Raw genomic sequence first — 23,313 nt, forward strand, 5'->3', positions numbered from 1 at the left:
CAAAAGAAGGAGTGCGCTGCCCGCTCGTTGCCCGCTCCCTCGCCGCTGCCCGCTCGTTGCCCGCTCCGGCGCCGCTGCCGCGCCGCTGTTTTCGAGAACCGGTCTATTTGATTTTACGCATAAGATCCTGCCGCTTCCGCGCCGCCGCCGCCGCCGCCCCGCTGCCCGCTAAGTTCGAGGCTGAGGCCTAATAGGGTTTCCGCCTGAAGGAACCCTGAAAGGACTGAAAGTCGCCTTTAAACTAACTGTAGAACTCGGATCCGTTTGATTGAGGTCTCTAAGAGCTCTTTTAACACGGACTTTTGCTTTCTTTAACGAGATATCTAGTTATTTAACTTAATCGTCCTGCAAATGGCTGATTAGATAATTAACTTTGGTAATTTGTATAAAATAAAGTGTGTTTGAAAAAGTTTGTTTTGAAATAAAGAGAATTTCTCCTCTAGGCTTTGCTTGTGAGTTTCATGCCCGTTTTCATCATCAATCCCTAATTTTTAAGTGACCCATATAAAAACTGACCATATTATAACATAAAATGCCTGTTATATGTTATAATAGGGGTCTCTTAAAAGTTAGGGATTGATGGTGAGAACGGGCATCAGTTTGTTGAAGTCTTTACTCTTCTTAAAATGTTGACAGATTGGCGGAAGCTGGACATCCACGCTCAGTTAAACTGACGTTACATTCAAAAACTGACTGTCCATGTGAAAGCTTCTGTTGAAATTCTCTGTAAACTGACAGTTTTTATTGGATTTTCACTGACCAGTTAACACTTAAAACTTAAACTGAGTGTGTATGAGAAATGGTGAGATTATCATTCAGAGGAGCAGTCCATAAAAAAGACAGTCATTAAGACGATCCAATGAGTCGATATGAATTTTCGCCCATTAACCATTTTGCCCTACTGTAAATTTTTTATAGCAGTAGGTTAATAACTTCAACACAAAGCTAACCTATCCCAGGTACTCAGCTTCACCTGCGGTATTAAATTTACTTCGAAAATTGAAGGCAAACAGAATTCAAAGCTGCATTGAAATTAAATCCGTCGCGCCCACGGGAGTTATCTGACGATGCGAGCGAAGTTTGATCGCGACCGATTGCTGGGTTGTACATGCACTGAACAACTTTGTGAATGTCAATGATAGGGAATAAAGTCGGTTATAATAATGTGTTGGGAGAAAAAAAGGAACCAAAGGAGTCAATTATTACTTACCCATTTTGTTTATTTCGTAATCGTCTGACAGGTAGTTGGATTCTCTTAAATTGGGGGTTTTGGTTTATATTTTCTTGAAGGCCTTTTGAAGTTCAAAGCTGGTCATGAGCCTCCTCTGTAGAATGTCACGTTAAATAAATCATCTGTCTACCGGGTGGTAACTCGAGTTGAATTTAGGTCCATTTAAAATACGACAGTGTTTAGCTTAATGGTTTGTGAGGAGTGTAAAGCCTATTTTCTTACAATATTGTTTAATAAAGAATTTATACACATTAAAGTAAGCTTTTACATTACTGTGTTTGTGTCCACTCTATGGGCCAGCGTCATAATGCAGCGAAATGTATGAGAATTTCCATGAAATAAATGGCTTCCAGACTGAGATGACCGAGGCTCCATATTGTTGGGTCACGTTGAAAAATACATGCAATATTCAGACTTGCTTAAACACAGCTCCGCCTTTGTATGAGTTCGGAATCCTCAATTTAAGCCCAATGATATATGGGTTGACGCGCATGGCTGCAATTTATTGGAAGAGTAAAATGTCGCAATGAATGGTACAGTTTCAATGAAAGGTTTGCGATAGTTATGAAATTACAACGGACTGTATTTATGAAAGACTAGCTGTGTTTGCGACTTGGTCCGCGTGAAAATAGTTGAGTAATATTTCCCGTTTTTGCAACATTTTTCTTTACTGCGTCGCCCCTATTGGTTGTAGGGTGAAGTTATATAGCCTAAAGCCTTCCTCGATAAATCCGATTTTTCAGGAATACAAAAAAGACACATACATAACGTAAACTATAACATTACATTAAATGACATACTGCAGCTCGTGCGTGCCATTTTCAGCTGAATGTTACTAAATATTCTTTCAATCCATTTAACAAACTGAACATACGGTTTATTACGTAAAAGCACTCCATTGTAAACGAACAATAAAACCCTTAATTTGAAAAATCTTGACTGAAGAATGCTTTGAGCGTATAAGGGTATAATAATATAAATGTGCTTTGGAAGAATAAAAGGAATTCCACAAAAGGGCTTCAGAAAAGCGAGATTTATTTTCACTGAAAATATAAGTGAAAGATGTCATCTTATTTGCGTGAACCGGAGTGTCAGTCTGTACGTGATCAAAGAACTTTAAGCTCCCGTTTATATACGGGGCTTAGCGCGGGGCGTGCGACCGGGCGTAGGCGGGTAGATCATAGTGTGATTAATTGATTATCGCTAAAACATTACAGAAGTTGTAAATTTATGAGAAAACAGTTCGTTTTTAGAACACTGTAACGCATTTGTTATAGTAGCGCTATGGATGTAGAGCAATTATAGGTTTTAACAATAAAATCATGTGACTCTCATTGCCTCAATGCTGTGTTTTTAACACGTTGAGTGCGAAACCAGGTCTATAGTCCTTGTGTACGTCTCGCTTACCGTGCGGCTAAGAAAATTATAGTCTTCCTTGTCGTGCGAAAGGCATAACTTCAATTGGGTCCGGTGTAGGAAAGTGATGAATATATATCTATGATGTATTCTTAAAATAGAATCCAATGATGTACCTACCTTAATACCAGGTTTTTAGACCTGGTACCGCACGGAAGTAATAAAATGTCTTCACAATGCGAAACCAGGTCGAAGCACCTTGTACCCTGCGCACCTGGTACCGCACCCCACGCTAGCTTCGTGCAGCCAGTGTTGCCTCGCATTCGTAAGAAACGCACATGTCGACATGGCGTCAAGAAAAACAAACAAAATCAAAACTGCAAATTGATTATAATTTAATTTGCTACACGATTTATTGCTAATTTAAGTAATGTTTTTCGTGACAAACATTTGAAGTTGTAACTAAATGTTATTAAATAATATGTTTTCTTTATATATAGCTTATTTAAGTATTTATGCACGTATGTCTTATTTGTAAAATATTTAGACTAAATTATTAAAACATGTTTGTTTGTTACTTTTTTTAATTTTTATTAAAACTTAATTTAAACTATCGATATTTGTATTTCACATCCCTAGAATACCCACCAGAATTCCCTACTTCAGTGCGGCACAGGGTGCATAAGCCTTGTATTTTGAATATAGCTATAATTTTTATACTAAACAAGTTATTCACGAACGCCTTCAGGTGTATGTCAATAAATGCATTATTATTAATATTCAAAGAAAAAAAACATAATATCTATTAACATGAAGCCAAAAATAAAATTAATATATCTTAAACATTACAAGGTCTTTAAGCCTTGTGCCGCCACAATGTAAGTTTTAATACCAGGTTTACCGACCTTGTACCGAAGGAATGGAAAGTATTAGAAAGTTACTGCCGCAGCAAAGGTGTTAAAGTAACAGTAAGACCACAGAATAATAATAAGTACTACGGTAAGACTAACTTTATGAGCCCCCCTGATAAGTGTTAGGCCCAGAAAAGACGGTGAAACGCAACTGCAACGAAACTGCAACTGCTAGTTACTTTTGAGTTGCATCTAAGTTTCTGCCATAGCGTCCGTTGAGAGACCACACATGACGCGACCAGTTTGAAACTTTCAGTTTCAGTTTAATTCATCAGAATAATCAGAAAGTTGCAGTTTCGTTGCAGTTGCGTTTCACCGTCTGTTCTGGGCCTTAGATAGCGTGATTAATTTTTTTCTCAAACTCTATCCATTTTTAACCACTCCGCAAAGTCGTTTTACCATCTATAGGCTTTAGCACAGTAGTCTTTTGACCACGCGTCACACAGTTACACTTTCGGGTTTCGCCGCTACACGACCGTGGCCTTAGACCCGACGCATTGTTCTTCCATAAACGCCTAATCTCTCCTCGGAAATTGTCCCTTGATACGCTTCCCCCATTCTCCTCCTCGGAAATAATGAAAAAATGTCCGCTAAAAGTTTTTATTGTTCTTAGAAAGGGTTCAATTAAAGTGCTTTTGAAAACAAGCAAACAAGCCGCCGGTCGTCAAATTGGCTCTTTAGCATAATTGGATGGGATTTCCTTAAGAAACTTTTAAATTATAGTCGACAAGAGAAATGGAAAATCAAAGAGGCTTTCAGATTGCTAATCAGTTTAAACCATTAGAATTACAGCGAATTACTTGTTTATTTTTTCCGGAGCCACTTTAGTCCTTAATTGAGGAGTATTTTTTTTATAGTGTTGTAGAAAATACTATCGATTTGTCAGACACTGTCATTGTTACTATCGATAATATGCCGAATGTATTGTTCTACATATTGTTTGTCATATCACAAAGTTATAAATGATTGAGACCAAAGTATTTCATACGAAGTAATTCCACTTATGCCGTGTTCAATTTCCATAAAAGTTTGCAGTGGTACTACCAAAACGTTTCACTTTAAAGTCTATTTTAGTGTTCAAAAAGCGATTTAACAACACTACTTATTACTGTTTATTTTCTACTAGCTTTCCGCCCGCGGCTTCGCCCGCGTGGAATTTTGTCTGTCACAGAAAAACTTTATCGCGCGCGTCCCTGTTTCAAAAACCGGGATAAAAACTATCCTATGTTCTTTCCCGGGACTCAAACTATCTCTATGCCAAATTTCATCAAAATCGGTTGCGAGGTTTAAGCGGGAAAGCGTAACAGACAGACAGACAGACAGACAGACAGAGTTACTTTCGCATTTATAATATTAGTTGGGATTACATTTTGGTAATAATAGTATCGATACATGAAACACAGTAGTCATTAAAAACTATCGATACTTTTGATCGATTTTCCTGCAACACTTAAGTGCGGATAATCCGAAGATTTGCATTTAAACTGTCTTTGCGTCAGCTCTGGGAGCCCCTTCATTTAGTCGCTTAATCCATATACATAGAGTGCTCTAAAGCATAATTAGGAATAAGTAGTTTTAGAACAGTTGAATTGGGAATTCTTCAATGGTGGATTGGGAACTACGAAGCCACGTCTTACCTCGTTACATGTCAGGAACTAACGCCCGTATTTACAAATATTATGAGGTCTCACAGTGCGCGTGGATGCACAGGGTTACACACGGAACAATCTCAGAGCTCTAGTAAACGCTGTGCGTTCGATTTGCTGCTTCACTTAAGCAAGCATCGTTTGTGAATACGGGCGTTAATATCAGTGAAATGAATCATGTTTTCCAATGAAGTCGCTGATATGTTATCCTTTGGACCACCCATATTATGTAAGATCTATTAATTATGTGGGTTGGCGGCACTGAGTAAAATACATTTTTTAAAATTTCCCTTGACCTCCACTCTTTCTGTTGATGTCGTAAAAGATACTAAGGGATAAATATGCGAAAAGTGTTCCTTGCCATCCCATATGACCAGTATAAGGAGTGTAGGCTTAGTGCAGGATCTAGTTAATCAGAGAGAGGTATAATATGCTTTTGCAGTGGAGACAGAATGACCTGATGGTGATAATGATTTTTTAGGTCTTACATGACATCAAATAAAATGTTCTAATTCTCGGTGGCCAGGAAGTCGAACGAAAAAAAATTGGTCACTTATGTTTTATTGCATTATTGATATTTTCTGTTTGTTCTCAGGTCGTAGAAGATTGGAAGTTCATGTCCATGGTGCTGGACCGTTTCTTCCTGTGGCTGTTCACCATCGCCTGTTTCGTGGGCACCTTCGGGATCATCTTCCAATCGCCTTCACTGTACGACACCAGGGTGCCAGTAGACCAGCAGATATCCTCCATACCGATGAGGAAGAACAACTTCTTTTATCCGAAGGATATTGAGACCATTGGGATTGTCAGTTAAGTTCGTAATTTGAAGAAAAAACAGTATTTATTGGCCAAAACTTATGACCCAACACACGAGTCATAACTACGATAGATGTGACTCCACCTGTGTGTCACGATGCGTCACAGTGTCAGTGCCATAACACAACCAGTATTTAAAATATTCGTAAGGATTTGATCAGTATACATTTAACCTAAAGTATAAGTTCAGAAGCCCATTGGGTTTTGTCATGTAGGAGATCGTATCCTTAACAAAATATATGTTTATTTATAGAGAAACTAATTTTATGTGGCAAAATTTAGATTAGACTAAAATCAGATTAAGTACGTCAATCTAAATGAATGAATATTATTGATGAAAATGAAGCTACTGAAAATGTGTACTTATTGATTTTTTTTACGAAAAAAGTAAATTAACGTGTTCAGAAATTGCCAAATTTTATTTTAAGCATTGAGATGCGTTATACAAATGAATGTAGGTATATTATTATGTGGTTTTGAGAAATGTATTTTGTTTTCGTTTCAATTTTTTTACATAAATGAACTATAATATCATAGATTAATGGTAAAAATTAAAAAAATATCTTAAAGTATGAAAAAATAAACATAATATTAATTATGCAATAGTACCTATTAGAAACTAAGAAATAAATTATATTGCCAATAAGAGTTTTTAACGGCTGTGAATTTAAGTTTTAATGAATTTTATAACTATGGCAATGTTTATAATAGAATAATGTGTACCTACTTAATGTTTCTTATTAATTATCTGTGCACAATAAACTTGAATTATAAATCAGTGTTTTTATTTACTCACTCATCTCAGATAGATTTATAAGAAAAGCTGAAGTGGCAATGGGCAGGGCACATAGTACGCAGTCTGACGGCCGATGGGGCAGCAAGGTTCTGGAGTAGAGGCCACGTACCGGAAAAAGCGGCGTGGAACGTCCATCCACAAGGTGGACCGACGACATCATAAAGGTAGCAGAAAGGCGCTGAACGCAGGTCGCTACCAACCGGGCATCATGGAAAGCATTGGGGGAGGCCTATGTTGAGTGAGCAGTGGACGTCCTATGGCTGAGATGATGATGATGATGATGTTGATTATTCTATAAATGTCAAGTTAACACTAGAGACACCTCCGATACTTCATATTGGACCCAATGACTAATAGAAGTGAAAAGATTTTGTCCTACTGTAGAATGTATTTTATTTTGATCAGTCACATTATCGATAAAACGATATTACGATTTCAATACTATCGTTAACACAATTACAGCAAAACTAAGATAAAGTCTAGAACTTCTAGTGTATTTCTAGAATTCTAGAAAAAATTAAGAAAGAGCAAAAAAAGTTGGCCGGCAACCGAAAGGTCTTGGGTTAAATTGCTGAGTTGAGATTTCAAGTTGTTTATTTTAAAATTTAGTTTGAGAAGCGACTCTATCGCTAAGAAAAAATAACGAATGAAGAAAGATGTTTGAAACAATATTTCCCATAAAAGTTCAGGTAGATCAAACTATAGTAATATTATAAAAAAAGCAGTCCCTATATTCTTTTCATCCTTTTATCTCATTTAGAACACACACTTGGTGACTTGCCTGACGACACCAGCTACGTTCGTGGCTTCGAATCTCACAGGGTGCTAAGAAAAACTACCATAAGCAAACAAAACATATATTTCTATCCAAGTCATTTGTGCCTTATCTCCACAAGCCTTGTTATGAGGTCGAACAAGCTCAGGGGGCAGTCGTCGAGGTACCTGTCACAGTTCCCTCTCTGGCCCTCCAACTCGGCTTCGTAGTAGTCATCATCTAGACCCTCTTCGCGCGATGACGATGGCCTGAAAAGTAAGTTTGAACCATTTATTGATATATTTTAATTTTAACTCAATCTTTGGGCAAAGCGGGAAAGAAGGTGGTGCAAAAAGGTTTTATGTTGAAGATATTAAAATGCACGCAGATAAATGAACTAACTACTTATTAGAGCATAGTTTATTTTCAGGGAAGATTCGACGATATTTTTATCATGACACGAAATCCTCAGCTTCATGCAGACTTTATAGCAAAACAAACCTGTAGTTCAGAACAGTTCAGAACCGTTTGGTTTAACAATATTACAGAAAAGCTTATCCATGGCCTGATGTTTCAAACAGTGACAGTGTGAAGAACTATTTTAAAAGTTTATTTACTTACGTAAATATAATGTGCATGATGTGCCCAAGGAGTCCATTGTGGTGTAGCGGGGTCTCCGCAGCCTCGCAAATGTTTCTCAGCATGCACTCCTTCCCATTCATGCCATGTCTGAAACGTATGAAGAATTGGTTAAAGTTAAAATAATTAAAATCCTAATCTTCAACTGAAATTAATCCAAGTAACCGAAAATAAAAATAAACTTTATCAGGAAGATATTCCAAAATAAGCCGTTTTGAGCTGTTCATTGATTTTTATACTCGTAGTGTAGAAATGTAGAGAATTAGTTTTTGTTTATTATAGCGTTAAGTTATCTAGTTATTTTTTAATCTAATGCCGTCTGCCGCTAGGTACATAAGGGTTTTCCCCACGGAATTTCACTTTTTATACTAAAATAGCAAAAATATGCAAGAAAATGGATAACCCTTCTGGGCGTAGTCTGATAAAAAAGTTTTGTGTATATCAGCTTATCAATATCCCTCTCTGTTCTCTTTGTAGAAAGATATTCCAGCTAGAAATTTAAGATTTCAAGCTCTACGTCATTTTCCCTCCGCAAAGTATTACCAGCACTTGTCCCATAACACGTACAGAATGTCAATACATTTAAAATAGTACTTTATGTACTTACTCCTTAAATCTGTTTTCCAATACAGTGTATGCCAGCTCCCGCGTTATGCTCCGTGTTTGCCGGGAACTTATAATCTGAAAATATTTGAAAATATTGAAGATCAAAGAAAATGGTTGAACAAGTTTGGTATAGAAATAGTCTTGCCTTAAGTCGATCAAATGAAATCATTAAAATTCAGTACTTAGGTCCTTTCCAGGGCACTTATAAATATCCCAAATAGGTATAGCTTGCCCTACCACCACTTCGGGACAACATATGGGCTGGTGCTGAGAAGAAGTGGCAGAAGAAACCCAGTCACCTTTGTCAGTCGGTGATATTTAGTTGTCTACTGTGTCCCAATTAGCATCTAAATAACAATAGTATACATATCGTATTTCATTGTGTATGGAAATGCTAGTGCGCATTTAAAGTTAAGATCTACTCGTACTTTACAACAACAAGTAAGGTGTGAGAACCAATTCGTCCCACAATAGTGCAGGATTAATGTAATGTAAATAAGAAAACATAATAAGCAATACATATAGCGAAATTAAAATTTCATCAATAGACACACCGTAATTGAATAAAATTCTGGATTCATTCGACATTGATTATATTGAATGGCCATTAACATAATTACGACAAAACCTAAGTGCCTATTAACCTAATAATTTTAATGAAGATCGGGCACCCTGTAGGCTTCTAAAATATTTCTTATCCTTATATCAACGCAATTTTACTGATCTTCAGGTTGCTTTAATTAATACAATGTTGCCTAAGAAGCTGAAAAAGGTGACTCATGCCCGTTTTCACTATCATACCCTAATTTTTAAGTGTCCTCTATGGTAACACATTATATGGATTTTGTTTTCATAAGGGTCATTTATAAATTAGGGATTGATGGTGAAAACGGGCATCAGTTTCTTCTGCCACTTCTTCTCAACACCAGTCCATAAATGTTGTCCGAAGTGGAGGTAGGGCAAGCTATATTTGGACAAAACGGGCATCAGTTTCTTCTGCCACTTCTTCTCAACACCAGTCCATAAATGTTGTCCGAAGTGGAGGTAGGGCAAGCTATATTTAGCGAGTAAACTCTCTTTCTGAAAGCCTACTTGCAAACGTTAAATGACTTTATTGCAGGCAATAGTTAGTTAATTAGTTTTGCAGGGCAATCAAAACCGCACTTAGCCTCTTGATTGGGCCAATGTGCGTGATTTGTGATTCATCTTCCTACTCCAACTCCAACCCCAGATTCACCCAGAAAGCAAGCAGCCGATCTTGGCCGCTACAGGCCTCCTGCAGCGATGCTGGTGATTGGACAATTTGAGCCCCTTGATCTGCTACGGTTCTGCAGGCAATATTGCACACTATATTGCAGGCAATATAGCATCGTCGTTTCAGCCAAATGACGTCCACTGCTGGACACAGGCCTTCCCCAAGGTTTTCCAAAATTAACGGTCCTGCGCTGCCCGCATCCAGGCTCTTCCCGCGACCTTTACCAGATCGTCGGTCCACCTAGTAGGAGGCCTGCCATATATGGACAATATAGCATACGATATTTGATTTTTGGGTCTTACCGGCAGGTTTGGGAACAGGACTTCGTCAATCTCGGTGATGTTGGTGATGACGCTGTAGTTGGACTCGAAGTTGTACGAAACGAACACGTTCTTGTCGGGAATGTCTATGGGCACGGCTATGGCTACGAACGTCTGGAACAAGGTAAAGTTATGTGAAATCCATGTACACAAAGATATATTTTTCCTAAAAGGTTTTCTTCGAAGGGTAAATGAGACAATGTGACATAAATCGATAAAGCATAGATATGAATTATAGAATTTAATCCAAAATTGCATTTATTGCAAACACTTAAGATGCCATAGCGATAAGTGCGATGTGCCATTGTCTCATAAAAAGAGCTATTTGTATGTAAATGTGGTGCGTGGCCTTCGTTCCTAATATTTATGTAAAAATCAAAGACTTGAGACTTTTTTGTCCAATTAAAGGAATTTATGGTAGACAGTGTTACAGAAGAATGAAGTTACTGAATATTTTGCTCAATAGCTGAAGCCTATTTCAAGACTGAAATGATGAAAATCCAATGTTTAGTATGTTGATTTTAGTATGATTAAACTTTGACTTACCCCGTAAAGACTGGTGGGAGGGAAAACTAGAGCTCTCTTTTGACGATCACTTCTGCCTGGGCAACTTGTGAAAAGCAGCCCTCTAGAAATTAAAATTTTATTCAAATGATTTCACAATAATTAAAGAACGAGTTTGAAAAATCATTAACTTCCACACTTACAGTAACATCATAACTTTGAAATACTTCATAGTTTTCACTATCTAAACACAGTCACAATACACTCATCTATTTCTACGTATGATGTACAAACTGGTACTGACATATGAAATGTTAAAACATCTGTCTCTATTTGCTCCACATTGCTTACTTGGTATAGAAAATTATAGGGTACACGCTAAATAATTGCGCACGTTAATAGGATTCGAGAGAAAATTACTTTTTCTTTTTAGGAGTAAAGCGTGGAATGTCAAGCAAAAATGGATAGATCATCTACGTACGAGTAGCTTTAGATTTTGGCTACATAGGAGTTGCAGCGGTGGGAACGAGAGGGGGGAATAGTTACGTAACTTAGGTATCTACGTAAAACTTAACTATGCACATATTTTTTTTTTAAATGAAAGTTATTCATTAGACAGACGAGTTAGGTTAGGTTAGGTTAGGAAAGCTCAAAGTGTTCATAACAAAATGATTTTTTACCGACATTGAAGATATATTACTTAATTTAATAAACAAGACGTCATCACATTTTTACTAAATCACAAAAAAAAACTATTTTCAATCAAAAACCTGTGTTTGTCTCGCACCCTAAATTATCGTGTGGTCAGTAAGTACAGTCAGCCAAAAGTTCCGTTATGTGTCAATAAGTTGTGCCGTGGCGCGCCACTAAAGGTGCTAAGTGACCGGGGACCCGCGACCTTACGGCTCTATCACGAAGCGGGTTCAGGCATTGAGTGCAGCCAAAGTGTACATGGATGCAGTAGGTCCAAAATCAAAATTAAATCAAGAATATTTTTATTTGTTTAGACTTACTAAATCAGTTCTTACAAATAATCAAATGGTCTTAAGAGCTCTCATTATTTTTTGCTTTAAAAGCGCTTTGACAGAAACATTTGTTTGTTGTTTCAGCTAGGTACGTTTATTTCAGCGTTTCTTCTCAGCATCCGATATAATAATATGTTTGTCTCGAAGCGCTGACAGAACCCAAAAGATAAGGAGATAAGTGCCAACATTTTGTCTAAAATGAGTAAAGATTTTTCATTTTAATATTCCACCAAAGACGTCCACTGCTGGACAAAGGCCTCCCAAAGGATTACCGGTACTGCGCTGTCGGCAACTACGTGCATCCCGCTACCTTCACTGGATCGTAGTAGGTTAATGTTAAAGATATACCGTATCTTGATAATTTTATGCATATACTAGCTGTTGCCTATATCGTTAACTTCAAGCTCCTTCTATTTACTTTTGATTAATTTTGTTGCGGGCCCAATGACAGTTTTATTTGCTGTGCTTAATGATTATCTGCTTACCTCACCTCTTTACCTTACACTCTATGGTAAACTCCAGTTGAACCTTTTGCTTTAGATGTATATTGGTGTTTGGTGCAGTGTCAAATACCAGACTAATAGAGCAAACACTGACGAAAGTTGACTGAGAAAGTTTATTTGCTTCCAAAAAGGTTATTTATGTTACGATTACACGAATATAAGACCGGTAGCTTTTATCCCGAATGTAAAAAAAAATTGATAGAAGTCGATTATTTTTATGAATATTACTGAGCAGGAGGGCCCTGGTAATCCCTAATATTTAAACCTTAGGTTTCATCTAAATTATGTTCCTGTGTCTAGTTTGGTTTTAAACATTTCAGCCATAGGACGTCCACTGCTGAACATAGGCCTCCCCCAATGATTACCATAATGACCGGTTGGTAGCGGCCTGCATCCAGCGCCGTCCTGCTACCGTTATAAGTTCGTCGGTCCACCTTGTGGGTGGACGTCCTACTCTGCGGTTTCCAGTATGATAAAGATAAGAAAGATTAGTGGATATTACTATTAAGCACTTTTTAAAGTAATTTTATGCCATATTCCTCAAGAAATGGCTGCACTAAGTAGTTGAGATAATTATTCCTAATTACAGCAACATAAATAGCTTTTCCTTTCAGCAGAGTAACTTACCTAATAGTTCCTGGATTCTCTACTATCTTATTAAAACAGACTTTAATCCAAAGTTGTAAGGTTCTTTATTAACTAAGCAATGTAAGTTACAGTAATCTGAGACCAGAATCTTTGGAATATAGACCTTAAAATGATGATAATTAAAGGCGTTTCTGCTTGATAGGGTTCCATAAATGCTTGTGCCTTACAGATGTAAAGGTAACTTAGGAGGAAGCGTTAGTTATTGTTGATGGACTGATGGGCTTCTCTTAGCAATTTGCATAATAACAGCTCCCAATGTACGTAACGCATAGTATCTCTACAAGGAAATTGAGTGCTTGGGATAAAGACCACGTTGTATTGTTTGGCTTTGAATAGTTTGGACTGTGGAGGATAATAATATGGCTGTCGATTTGCTGAAGTGGATGGGAACTCACCTGCCGTGCTAGAGGTCCGATCTTATAGATTCTATGAACAATAAAAACATTGGTTTGCTTAAAAGTGTTTTATTAACTTAGTATTAACTATGTATAGTGTATTTACAAGAAAAAGTATTTAGATAGGTATGTTAAATCGTTGTCTGATACTCTATTAACTTTGCATATTTTTGTAGTATAAAATGTCTAAAGAAGGATATCAAACTCCGCTTTCTTTTGAAAAAAACTTGAAGTCATAATATGGATACAAATAAGGAATATACAAATACAAAAATATCTTGTTATTTTTGGCAGTATTAAATAACTTTAATAAGGATGATTAGTTCACTGATATCTCTTCAATTTAAATATTGCAATATTAACGGACGACACTTGTTTCCATACTGGTAGATTATAAAAATTAGGTACATCTAGACACGCGGCAGGGTGTCAAGCCAAGTTCAATTCATAGTTTCAACATGCCTGATATTCAAAGTTAATTCTCATTTTATGACATTTGTCCAAAACTCTTGCTATAATGCTTTTTCCACATGTACTGAAAATAGATCCAACGGGCTTTCAGGACATTGTATGCTGTATCTCCCGCATTCTTCGGCCATTCCGTAGTATTCCGCTTCGTAGTACGAGTCTTCTACTTCTTCTTCTAGCATTGACGCTGATGGCCTGAAAAATGTAAAAAAAAGCCATAAGATTTTTGACTTATTTAATTTTGCAATTAGGCTGTTAAAAACGTTTTTACAGGTTGCAAACGTTTTTAGGGCCAGTGCTGAAAATAAGCGCTAATAGCCCAGTCACTTTAATAGAGTTTTAATATTAATCTACGATGTAAAATGCTGTTTTATTCGCTTCACTTCGCAATAAAATTTATGATTTTTTTTCTCTACGTAAAATACATATTATTACTTTTACATGTTTTTTGCATTAGACTTATCTAGATACTGATTGCAATTTACGAATGTGGGAGAATTAGTCACAGTTTTGTGAATAAATATAATTAAAATCAAAACGATGAAGTAAAAGGCCTGAAAATTAGTGTGATCTTTTGTTAAGTAAATTCAAAACGTTAAATCATTAATCAAACATACCATACCTCATTCGCATGCGTTCTGGGAAATTTCACTAGTTTTTGTGGACCGAACTTACTAACCGTTGGCGGCCTAAATAATGTACCAACTTTGGTAGCTTAACACTACTTCTGTAATTTAGTACAACATTTTTACTAACTTGTTATTTACATACTGGAAATATAGGTTAGGAAAATATTAGGAATTAGGTACCTTTACTACATGTTAATAATTAGCACTACAGTTGTTAAAGAATGATGAATAGAGAAATATAAGTGAAATTGAAACAGCCAATTGAAAGAGAAGCTATCAATAGTGACCGACGCCCGTATTCAAAAACATTACTATGAGCTCTCACAGTGCGCGTGGACGCACAGGGTGACACACGAACCAATCACAGAGCTCTATTCAACGCTGTGCGTTCGATTTGCTACTCCACTTAATAATTGCTTATTAACTGAAGTAGCAAATCGAACGCACAAGCATCGTTTGTGAATACAGACGTGAGTTGCTAAAGTTGTGCTGAAGCATTGTCCCGAAGTGGTAAACTTTAAAAATCATATTGGGATACATAATCCTTTAGCTCATTTTATAGACTTAAGAATTTAATTATTATTACTGACGGGATTGCTACCTTAATTTTGAGTTTCCGATATTTCGGCACTGTTGCAAGCGCCATGGTCACGGAGTAACTGAAGAAACTTGCGGGTGAGATGTTACTAATATCGGAAACTCAAAATTAAGGTACATGGTAGCAATCATCATTTCAGCCATAGGACGTCCACTGCTGAACATAGGCCTCCCCCAATGACTTCCACATCGCACGGTTGGTAGCGGCCTGCATTCACCTTTCAAATAATTATGTTAGTGACCATGAAAGTTTAAAACAATATAGGTACCTACTTAAGAACATGTTAAATAAATTGTAGTATCTTACGTTAGAATAAGATGCAGCAGATCTCCAACGACGCCGTTGTGGTGGAACATTGCGCTTGCATTCTCACAGATGCTCATCATCAGACAGCTTCGTCCAGGGTAGCCGTACCTGGAAATTAACACCGGTCAACAAAAAAAAAATTTTTTTTTGCGCATGGATTTTACTTATTCTATTCTGATTATACATATTATAAGCAAATCTATATAAAAAAGTGCGATTACAATTGAAAATATTTGCTTTTTATATATTTATAGCGTTATAGCGATTTGAATTTTCCATCTTCATAGTAGACTGCCTCTAAAGATGTACGTCACTTTCTCATTGAGATACATTTATAGATAATTATGCGGGTTTATTCGCAAGAACAAGGGACACGCTTTCATCAAAATATAGTGGGATTTGAGAGACGTCGTTACTAAGGCCAGTAAACTGAAAGCATGATAGGGTTAGATTTTTATGAGAAAAATCTTCTATAGACCAGGACAGGAAAGTAGAACTTTTCATTTTTAATAAATATTTGGACTCTATTTTAAAACATCTCTTGTAAGAATGAATCTTAAATGAATGTTTGGTATATTTTAATAATTAGAAAGAAAGAAAGAAAGGAAGAAAAAGAAAATATTTGGCAACAAATTATATCATCTCTATGTCCATGTTTCATACATTCACTGATATGAAGTTTTCTATTTTTTACACATAAAAGCAAATTCAGAACAATTTTTTGTTGTTATTCTTGTTTCTAGATATTCAAGCAATAAAAATAAGCTATGCATAACCCGTGCGCAAAAATACTGTATACAGTTGTAATTTAACTTGACTTAAATAACAATAATTAAGTCCTCATTAGTACTTTTTGACGTTCATCATCATCATTTCAGCCATAGGACGTACACTGCTGAACATAGGCCTCCTCCAATGCTTTCCATGTTGATCGATTGGTGAGCGGCCTGCGTCCTGCGCTTCCCTGCTACCTTTATGATGTCGTCGGTCCACCTTGTGGGTGGACGTCGCACGCGGCATTTTCCGTTTTTTGACGTTCAATTAAAGTTATTTACAAGAAATATCATAAATTATTCTTGTAAAAATATACATTATACAGAGTCCGTGGAGATTATTACGACCCTTAACGAGGTGTTGTCTTCAGGTTCGCAGATTAAGGCTCCTAAGAGATTTTTTCGAGGATTTTAAAGTGCTTTATTCAGTAATCAAGAGATCGATTTCAATAGGTATAATATTTCATGCTTTAAGTGAAGTTTCTCATTATAATTTTCAGGTTTGTTTAAATCTACAATTTCCAATCGCCATAAAACATTCGCTACAAAATAATAATAGTTTGTAAGCGAATCGAAGTGATTTTAATCGAAAATCCAGATCCGCGGTGGCATCGCGATGAATGCTCGTGATTGCAACATTCTGGGTAGTGATGGGCGATAAAGAACATAAAAATAAAACAATCGATTAAAGGATTGCATTTAAATGATATTGAACTCGTTCCAAAAAGATTAAAAACGAATATTCGAATGGACTTTAAATGTTTGTTTATTTTATTCAGTTTATTCAGAAACTCAATAGCTACATTTTTTTTTTTGTACACATTTTTCGGTCATCTTTGATATTTTTTGTGTTGTCAAATGCGAGTCTTTGTCGAGTCTAAATTGAGAGTGAGATTTTTACTCTGTGGCACTTTGATAAAACACTATGTGTTAAAAGAGTTATAGTTATATCACCATCGATACCATGTATTCGATGCCATCGAATCATCGGATTAATCGAATATGCTTTTAGTAAAAATCGCATCGCTAATCCATCAGACGCGTAACCGGCAACCGATCATGCCACGTACAGGCGAGTTATCAAGCTAAATACTGTGTCTTAATACAGTCGTAATAGGCTCAATTTTGCAGTAAAAACATATTTGATGTGTTGTACTTTATCCGAATTGAGGGTTTAATATTCGGATGTTCCAACTTGTTGTTTCGGAGAGCCTTTTCGTTGCAGCACTCGTTTCGGATTATAATCATTGGTTTTATTTTCATGCTGTATTTTAGTGTGGATTTCATCTTTCGCATCCACTCTATCTGAGCGCTCATTATGTTCGTAATGTTAATTATATTTATTTGTTTAATTTTGGGTGAGTTAATGGGAGGTAATTTAATACGTCCACGTTAATCTCTTAAAATAATATGGGTAACATTACACCGTGTGCTATTTTGCATAATTAAATGTTCGGTCATTTTAACCGAAAGACGAACAACTACTGGACAAAGGCTCTCTCAATACCGACCCTGAGCTGCGATTCCCACAGTCTTTTCCAGTGTCAGTCAACCGATGACTGCTTACACTACGACTTTTGGTCCGTGGTAATCACTTGAGAACTTTTCAACAAGGGCTATTATCAATTTTGATTTGTCATAATTAATAATATTAAGGCTGAGTTGGATCATCATAACTTTAGTTATAACCGGTGTTATTGTATGGAGTTTGACAGACTTTTGACGTTTGTTAAAGGTAAATCAAGATGGTGCAACCCAGCCAAAGTGTAAATAATTCCTGTGGTAAATACCCTTGAATATTTATATCGCTCAACTGAAGGATACTTAAGCTTCAACACTTCTTAGGAGGTAATTAAAGTAAATTAAGCTGAGTACTTACTTCTCCAACATGGATTCTATGAAAGCGTAAAGATTCGCTCTAGTGTAGAAATTGTTTGGTATTTTGCTATTTGCTCTTGGTGATTCACTTCGGGCTTTTCTACTTATCTGAAAATAGGAAAAAAAATATGTTATTTGATTTAGAGGCGGATTTACTAAAATAGTCTAGCGATCGACCTCGACCGTTGGATCATGGTCGCTTTAAAATCCTTGATTTCCTTTAAAAGGAAACTTTAAAAGTTTTCCTTTAAAAGTTTCCTTTTAAAGGAAACCAGTTGGCGTCAGTGGCGTGCAATAGGACCTTACTCGACAGTGGCGCCAATCTGGTTATTTGCAGAAACGATAGTCTTCCTACTGCTTCAGCGCTCACCACTTAGCGTCACTAGCGAGTGATAGAACCTTACGCAACCGTGACACCAACCCAGTGATTGCAAATTATGCGATGATCCTCTACCGTTTCAGCATTCAGCAGTTGGTGCAGTGGTGATTGTGGTTATGACAGTGGTCTCTACAATCAAGTCAAGTGACAGGACCTTTCTCGCTAGAGGCACACACAGAACACAGTCCTTATTGTGTAGCACAAAAAAATCAAACGCCCCGTGTACGCCCCGCTAACGCCCCATATAAATGTGTGCACACCTTTACTCGATACTTTCCGGTGCAATCAATAAGATCGAGCCAGTGTTTGCAGAACGGACGCTCGCCGAAGGCTGCAGTGATTGGCCCTCGAATCTTCTGCTTTGAAAGCAACGGCACTTAGCACTTTGATTCAGTTTCGATATTTGCTGATTTCAGCAAAACGAAAAGTTTTCCGCGTGCAGTAAGAGTAGGCGCACACCGTTGATTTTTAGTTGGCCGATAGTTGTGCCCGATTTTAAATTGTATGAAGAATCGACCAAATCGAATCGGCGTAGTGTGCGCACTCCCATACATGCTCATACTGATCAACTGCCCGACTAAACTATCGGCCGACGAAAAATCAACGGTGTGCGCCTACTCTAACGGTCTTTATCTATTTTGATTTCTAAGAACTAGGTACATAAAGGATGTAAATTTAGGGCACTTCGACATTTGCGCTGCTTCTTCTCAGCACTGGCCCATTTATTGTCCCGAGGCAGTGGTAGGTTAACTTTACCTATATGGTGGTAGCAAGATACCTTTTCAAAACGGTCTGACTTCATACATTGATCCAAAAAACTGAAATATGCATCACCAGTGACCACCATTAAAACATACTTTAATGGTGGTCACTGGAGAAGGCGCTAATAAAGATGTGCGAGTTTCTTTCGCCAGTTCTCAGCACTATATTGCCCCGAAAGTGGTAGAGTAGTGCAAGCTATATTTGGGGCGAGTAAGTCGTAAACAGGGCCAACATTTATATAATTTTAATACCGTATTGCTTCAAATTATCTAAATTACTATCCAAATTCAGTCTTAAATTCAATAACAGGGCTATTTTATCAAGTAGGTACTTACATCACCAACAGCACCAATGTCTCCGAGCAGCGGTTCCAACCACGTGCCGTTATCCACGGTGTAGTAGTTGGCTTCAAAGAACCACGCCACGCTCACCGTCGCCTCTGGGTGGAGTGGGACGGACACAGTCCCGAATACCTGAAATTGATTGAAATTAATGTGAAAACATCGAATGTCAGGTTAGTTGAGATAGTTCAGTTATTAAAATTCATCACTAAACAAGCGCTAATTAAAGCAGGGGTCTTTCTTTTGCCACTTTGTCGTAGTGCTTCTCGAAGCGCTTCCTCAAAAGATTAGGAGTCATATGTAAAGTGCCATTTAAGTAACACTACTTTTTTATTGTGTCTGGATTATTTTGTGCCAAAATGTTGGTCGAAACTGAATAATTTATTTCTGATTGATATTGTTTAACAATTGTTGACCAAAAAGTTGTCCTTAAACATAGAGGTCTGAAAGTGTGAAAATACGTCTTTTATTATTTTAAAAATAATAATATGTATAATCAAAACACGTTAATTTTAATCTATGAGTTTCATAAAACAGTCATGAAATAGAATATGGTGGTAATTTTCATGTTAGGTACATAGAAACATTTTGAATCATGCCAAGTCTGGTTGTTTGAGTAACCCTAAAAATATTTAAAAATCCCTTAATTAAGTTAGAAAAGTTAGATTGTATTCACGTTACGAGACACGAGAATAATTAAGCTAATTTCTGAAAGTTTCAAGATATGATATGAAAATATAGTGAACTCTTTTAACCTCTTAACTTAAGCCAAGGAAATTAGATGTTTTTAAACATTAAATTAAAGTGAATTTATTGGCTATTTTTATCATAGTTTTGCCTGAAAGAGTACAAACAAATAACAACAAAACTGAGTCTGAGTTCTTTCATTTTAAAGTTTGAAAATAAATACAAGAATTTCCATTAGCAAAAAGTTGACTGTCAACAGAGTATTCAAGTTGCACTTTTTCGTTGCATTATAGCTCTTAATGCAACTACATAAAATACCATTTAATTTATATTGATGTGCTGTGGTATAGCTCTAGTGCTTAACTCAGTGACATACCTAAGAGAGCAGTGGGTCTAGTCAAAATGCCATCGCAAACCAATAGGAAGTTTTCACTAATGTCAGTCGCCGCGTCACCAGTAAATCGATTCGATCGGAAAATGGCAGCCAAAATGCACATTGAACCACCAACGACGCGGCGATATAAAAGTTCATTCAAAATCGAATAAAAGTTAAAATATGTCTATGACTTTGTGATTGTTTTTACTTTTTTTAGCTTTTTCTTTTTAATTTGTTTCTTCCTTCTTTCTGCTCTCTGTTTACGTCTATGCTTCGCCGTCAAACTAACTGTCAAAACGACATCGCGATACGGATTTGTCAAAACAGCCTTAGGTTGGGTTGCACCATCTTAGTTTAACTTTGACAAACGTCTAAAATCTGTCAAACTCCATACAAATAACACCGGTTAACGTCATAGTTACGGTCAAAGTTAGGTGGTGCAACTCACCCTATTGGTTTTCGATCGAATCGAAGCTTATCACCGGGGTTTTAGTAATCGCAATGAAAATGGCGGGTGTTGCGATTCGATTCAATTATGATTGAGTCTTAAATGCATGTTGGCTAAACCTTTGTATGGGAAATTTCAATCCAGTCTTTCGATTATCGATAGGTAGGGCTTTGCGATTCGATTTTTTGCCGTTTGACTAAGCCTTTTTTGTTATCGATCTCTTTTGCGATTTGTTTATTTGTTTGCGACTGGTTTGCGATGGGCTTGCGATTTTAAAGTGCGTTTTGACTAGACCCGCAGAACGTGGTAACATTGACATATCATGATATGACACGTGACAGAGCATATTATAAGTAAATCTAAAGGAGATTTGAAGTTTCGCTGACTGCTGACCACCCCCATACTTCAGGCATTGACTGAGTTTGGTGCTAGACATAATATAGATACAATTTTTAAAGCAAAAACTTACGCCCCACTGTGTACTCTGCGTGAACACGAGATATCGCCTTTGTCTACTGGTTTCAATGTGCCCATTTAGTACTGTTAAAAACACCAGTGACCTGAAAATGATGATAAGGTATTTTTTAACCTATTTTTATGTCCTGTTTATATTAACTGCCTTTTGCCCGCGATGTGCGTGGATTTTAAGAAGAAAGAAGATTAGGAAAAGAAGAAGTATGAAAATTAGGCTTTTATATTTTAACAAATTGATTAACTGATAGCCTAAGATCAAACCAAAGAAGAGCTTCTTTTGCCAATAAGATTATTAATCAGTACTAAATTCCGTGATTAGAAGATAAAATTGAAGATTTTCTAACCGATTCTTTCTTTGCGATTCAGAGTAGTTCTTGCAACTCACGAAGGCGAGCGAGCTTTACATGTGTGTGTACGTGTACATGCACATAACGATAGTGAAGTCTATCAAAACTTTAGAAAAACGAACAGTAGCGAGCCACCACACATGTAAAGCTCACTCGCCTTCGTGAATTGCAATGCATGCAACAACTATACGCTTTCTGAAGCGTAGTATTTGATAATCTTGTGATTTCAAAAGCTAGCTCTAATTTAAACGTAAAGCTCTTCAGTATCAGTTACTTCAAGTATTTATGAAATATCATACACTACGAGTAGTATTTGATTAAAAATCATTCCAATATTCACAAATTCCTCACAGAACACATCCAAACTCACAGTCATAAAACAAAATAGAGTCCAAAATTATTCACCCAACCCAAAGTGGGTTAATCAAACTTTAATCACAACACAACACATAATAACAAAAGTACATACAAGATGCAGTAACAGATGATCCACATGGTAAATTAACCCGTCCGATGGCTAAACGAAAACTAAAAGGTTATTTTGCCGAAATTACCTCACAGTCAAGGCTGGTTGACAAACTACTACTTCACTAAGCAAATGGTTGACGGGCCTGTTTGCTTAAGAAATTTGGTGAGCCGACGCTTCCTATGTGACTAACATACACTCGGCTTCGAAAAAATCGCACCTCCCGCGACAATAGGAATGTTTCTTTTGTAAAAAAGCAAGAGTTTGAATTAGTCCGTCAGTTAACTTATCAAAAAATACTTGACACGTATTTTTCACTTTTTTAAACCAATGAAAATTGAAAGAGATAAAGAGGCCCGTGACGTCAAGAAGTTTATTTATTTATTTATTATTTATTTTTTGATACTATAATTGACGGAATAAAAGTTATTTTTTTAGGAAACTAACCTAAAACCTTCAAGATTTTCCTCTAACACAAACATGGCACTCCACCAATACCTATTGGTGTTATTTGAAAGCCCAATAAATATCTTAAAGGAAAACGTTTTTCACACCTAGATAACATAAATGTGACTTGAAAATTCCAATTACTGGGTGCCAGTTACACCAACTTTTGTGGTTATAAAACCAAATAATTATTTAACAGATGGATAGTGATAAATCCCAATTTAACCGTATTTAAACATGAATGTTGGCTCAAGCGTAACTATACAGGGTGGAAACGATAAGTGATCTCACTCGATTATTTCTAAACTATACAAGATATCGAAAAACTGATTACTGATCCTGAAAGTGCTTCATGAGCTCTTTCAAACGGTACCAATAACAGGTTACAGATTAAACGGGATCTATCCGAAAATTCAATGTTTCCAGCTTCCATACTAAATGTATGCCAACCAGACAATATTAGAATTGTATTTTTTTAAATTTTAAATAAACTTGTAAATTGCATTCTTATTTAAAATTATTTATGGAA

At 36.6% G+C, this 23,313-nt stretch overlaps 3 protein-coding genes across 3 annotated transcripts in view; 1 reads left to right on the top strand and 2 right to left on the bottom strand.

Moving 5' to 3' along the window:
• LOC114359376 (nicotinic acetylcholine receptor beta2) overlaps nt 1-6,332 on the top strand; it is a 57,307-nt gene extending 50,975 nt beyond the window's left edge. The window contains exon 11 of the mRNA XM_028313753.1: nt 5,740-6,332. Within this exon, the coding sequence (XP_028169554.1) occupies nt 5,740-5,958 (219 nt within the window). The 3' untranslated portion in view covers nt 5,959-6,332. The remainder of the gene's footprint in view (nt 1-5,739) is intronic.
• A 1,296-nt stretch (nt 6,333-7,628) lies between these two features.
• LOC114359378 (uncharacterized) lies at nt 7,629-11,114 on the bottom strand. Its single transcript, XM_028313756.1, has 6 exons — nt 11,038-11,114; nt 10,877-10,958; nt 10,313-10,444; nt 8,757-8,830; nt 8,132-8,239; nt 7,629-7,779 (listed from the first exon to the last, which is right to left on the bottom strand). The coding sequence occupies exons 1-6, from the start codon at nt 11,064-11,066 to the stop codon at nt 7,629-7,631; spliced, it is 576 nt and encodes a 191-aa protein (XP_028169557.1). The 5' UTR covers nt 11,067-11,114.
• Nucleotides 11,115-13,465: 2,351 nt separating this feature from the next.
• Nucleotides 13,466-22,417, bottom strand: LOC114359382 (uncharacterized). Its single transcript, XM_028313763.1, has 6 exons — nt 22,341-22,417; nt 21,520-21,610; nt 19,534-19,671; nt 18,059-18,165; nt 15,407-15,514; nt 13,466-14,068 (listed from the first exon to the last, which is right to left on the bottom strand). Exons 1-6 carry the CDS (start codon nt 22,364-22,366, stop codon nt 13,918-13,920), a joined length of 621 nt encoding a protein of 206 aa, XP_028169564.1. The 5' UTR covers nt 22,367-22,417; the 3' UTR covers nt 13,466-13,917.
• Between the last annotated feature and the right edge of the window lie 896 nt (nt 22,418-23,313).

The sequence above is a fragment of the Ostrinia furnacalis genome, unplaced genomic scaffold, assembly GCF_004193835.3.
Source record: "Ostrinia furnacalis isolate ACB-3 unplaced genomic scaffold, ASM419383v2 OfSCF4337, whole genome shotgun sequence".
NCBI classification, from domain to species: Eukaryota; Metazoa; Arthropoda; class Insecta; order Lepidoptera; family Crambidae; genus Ostrinia; species Ostrinia furnacalis.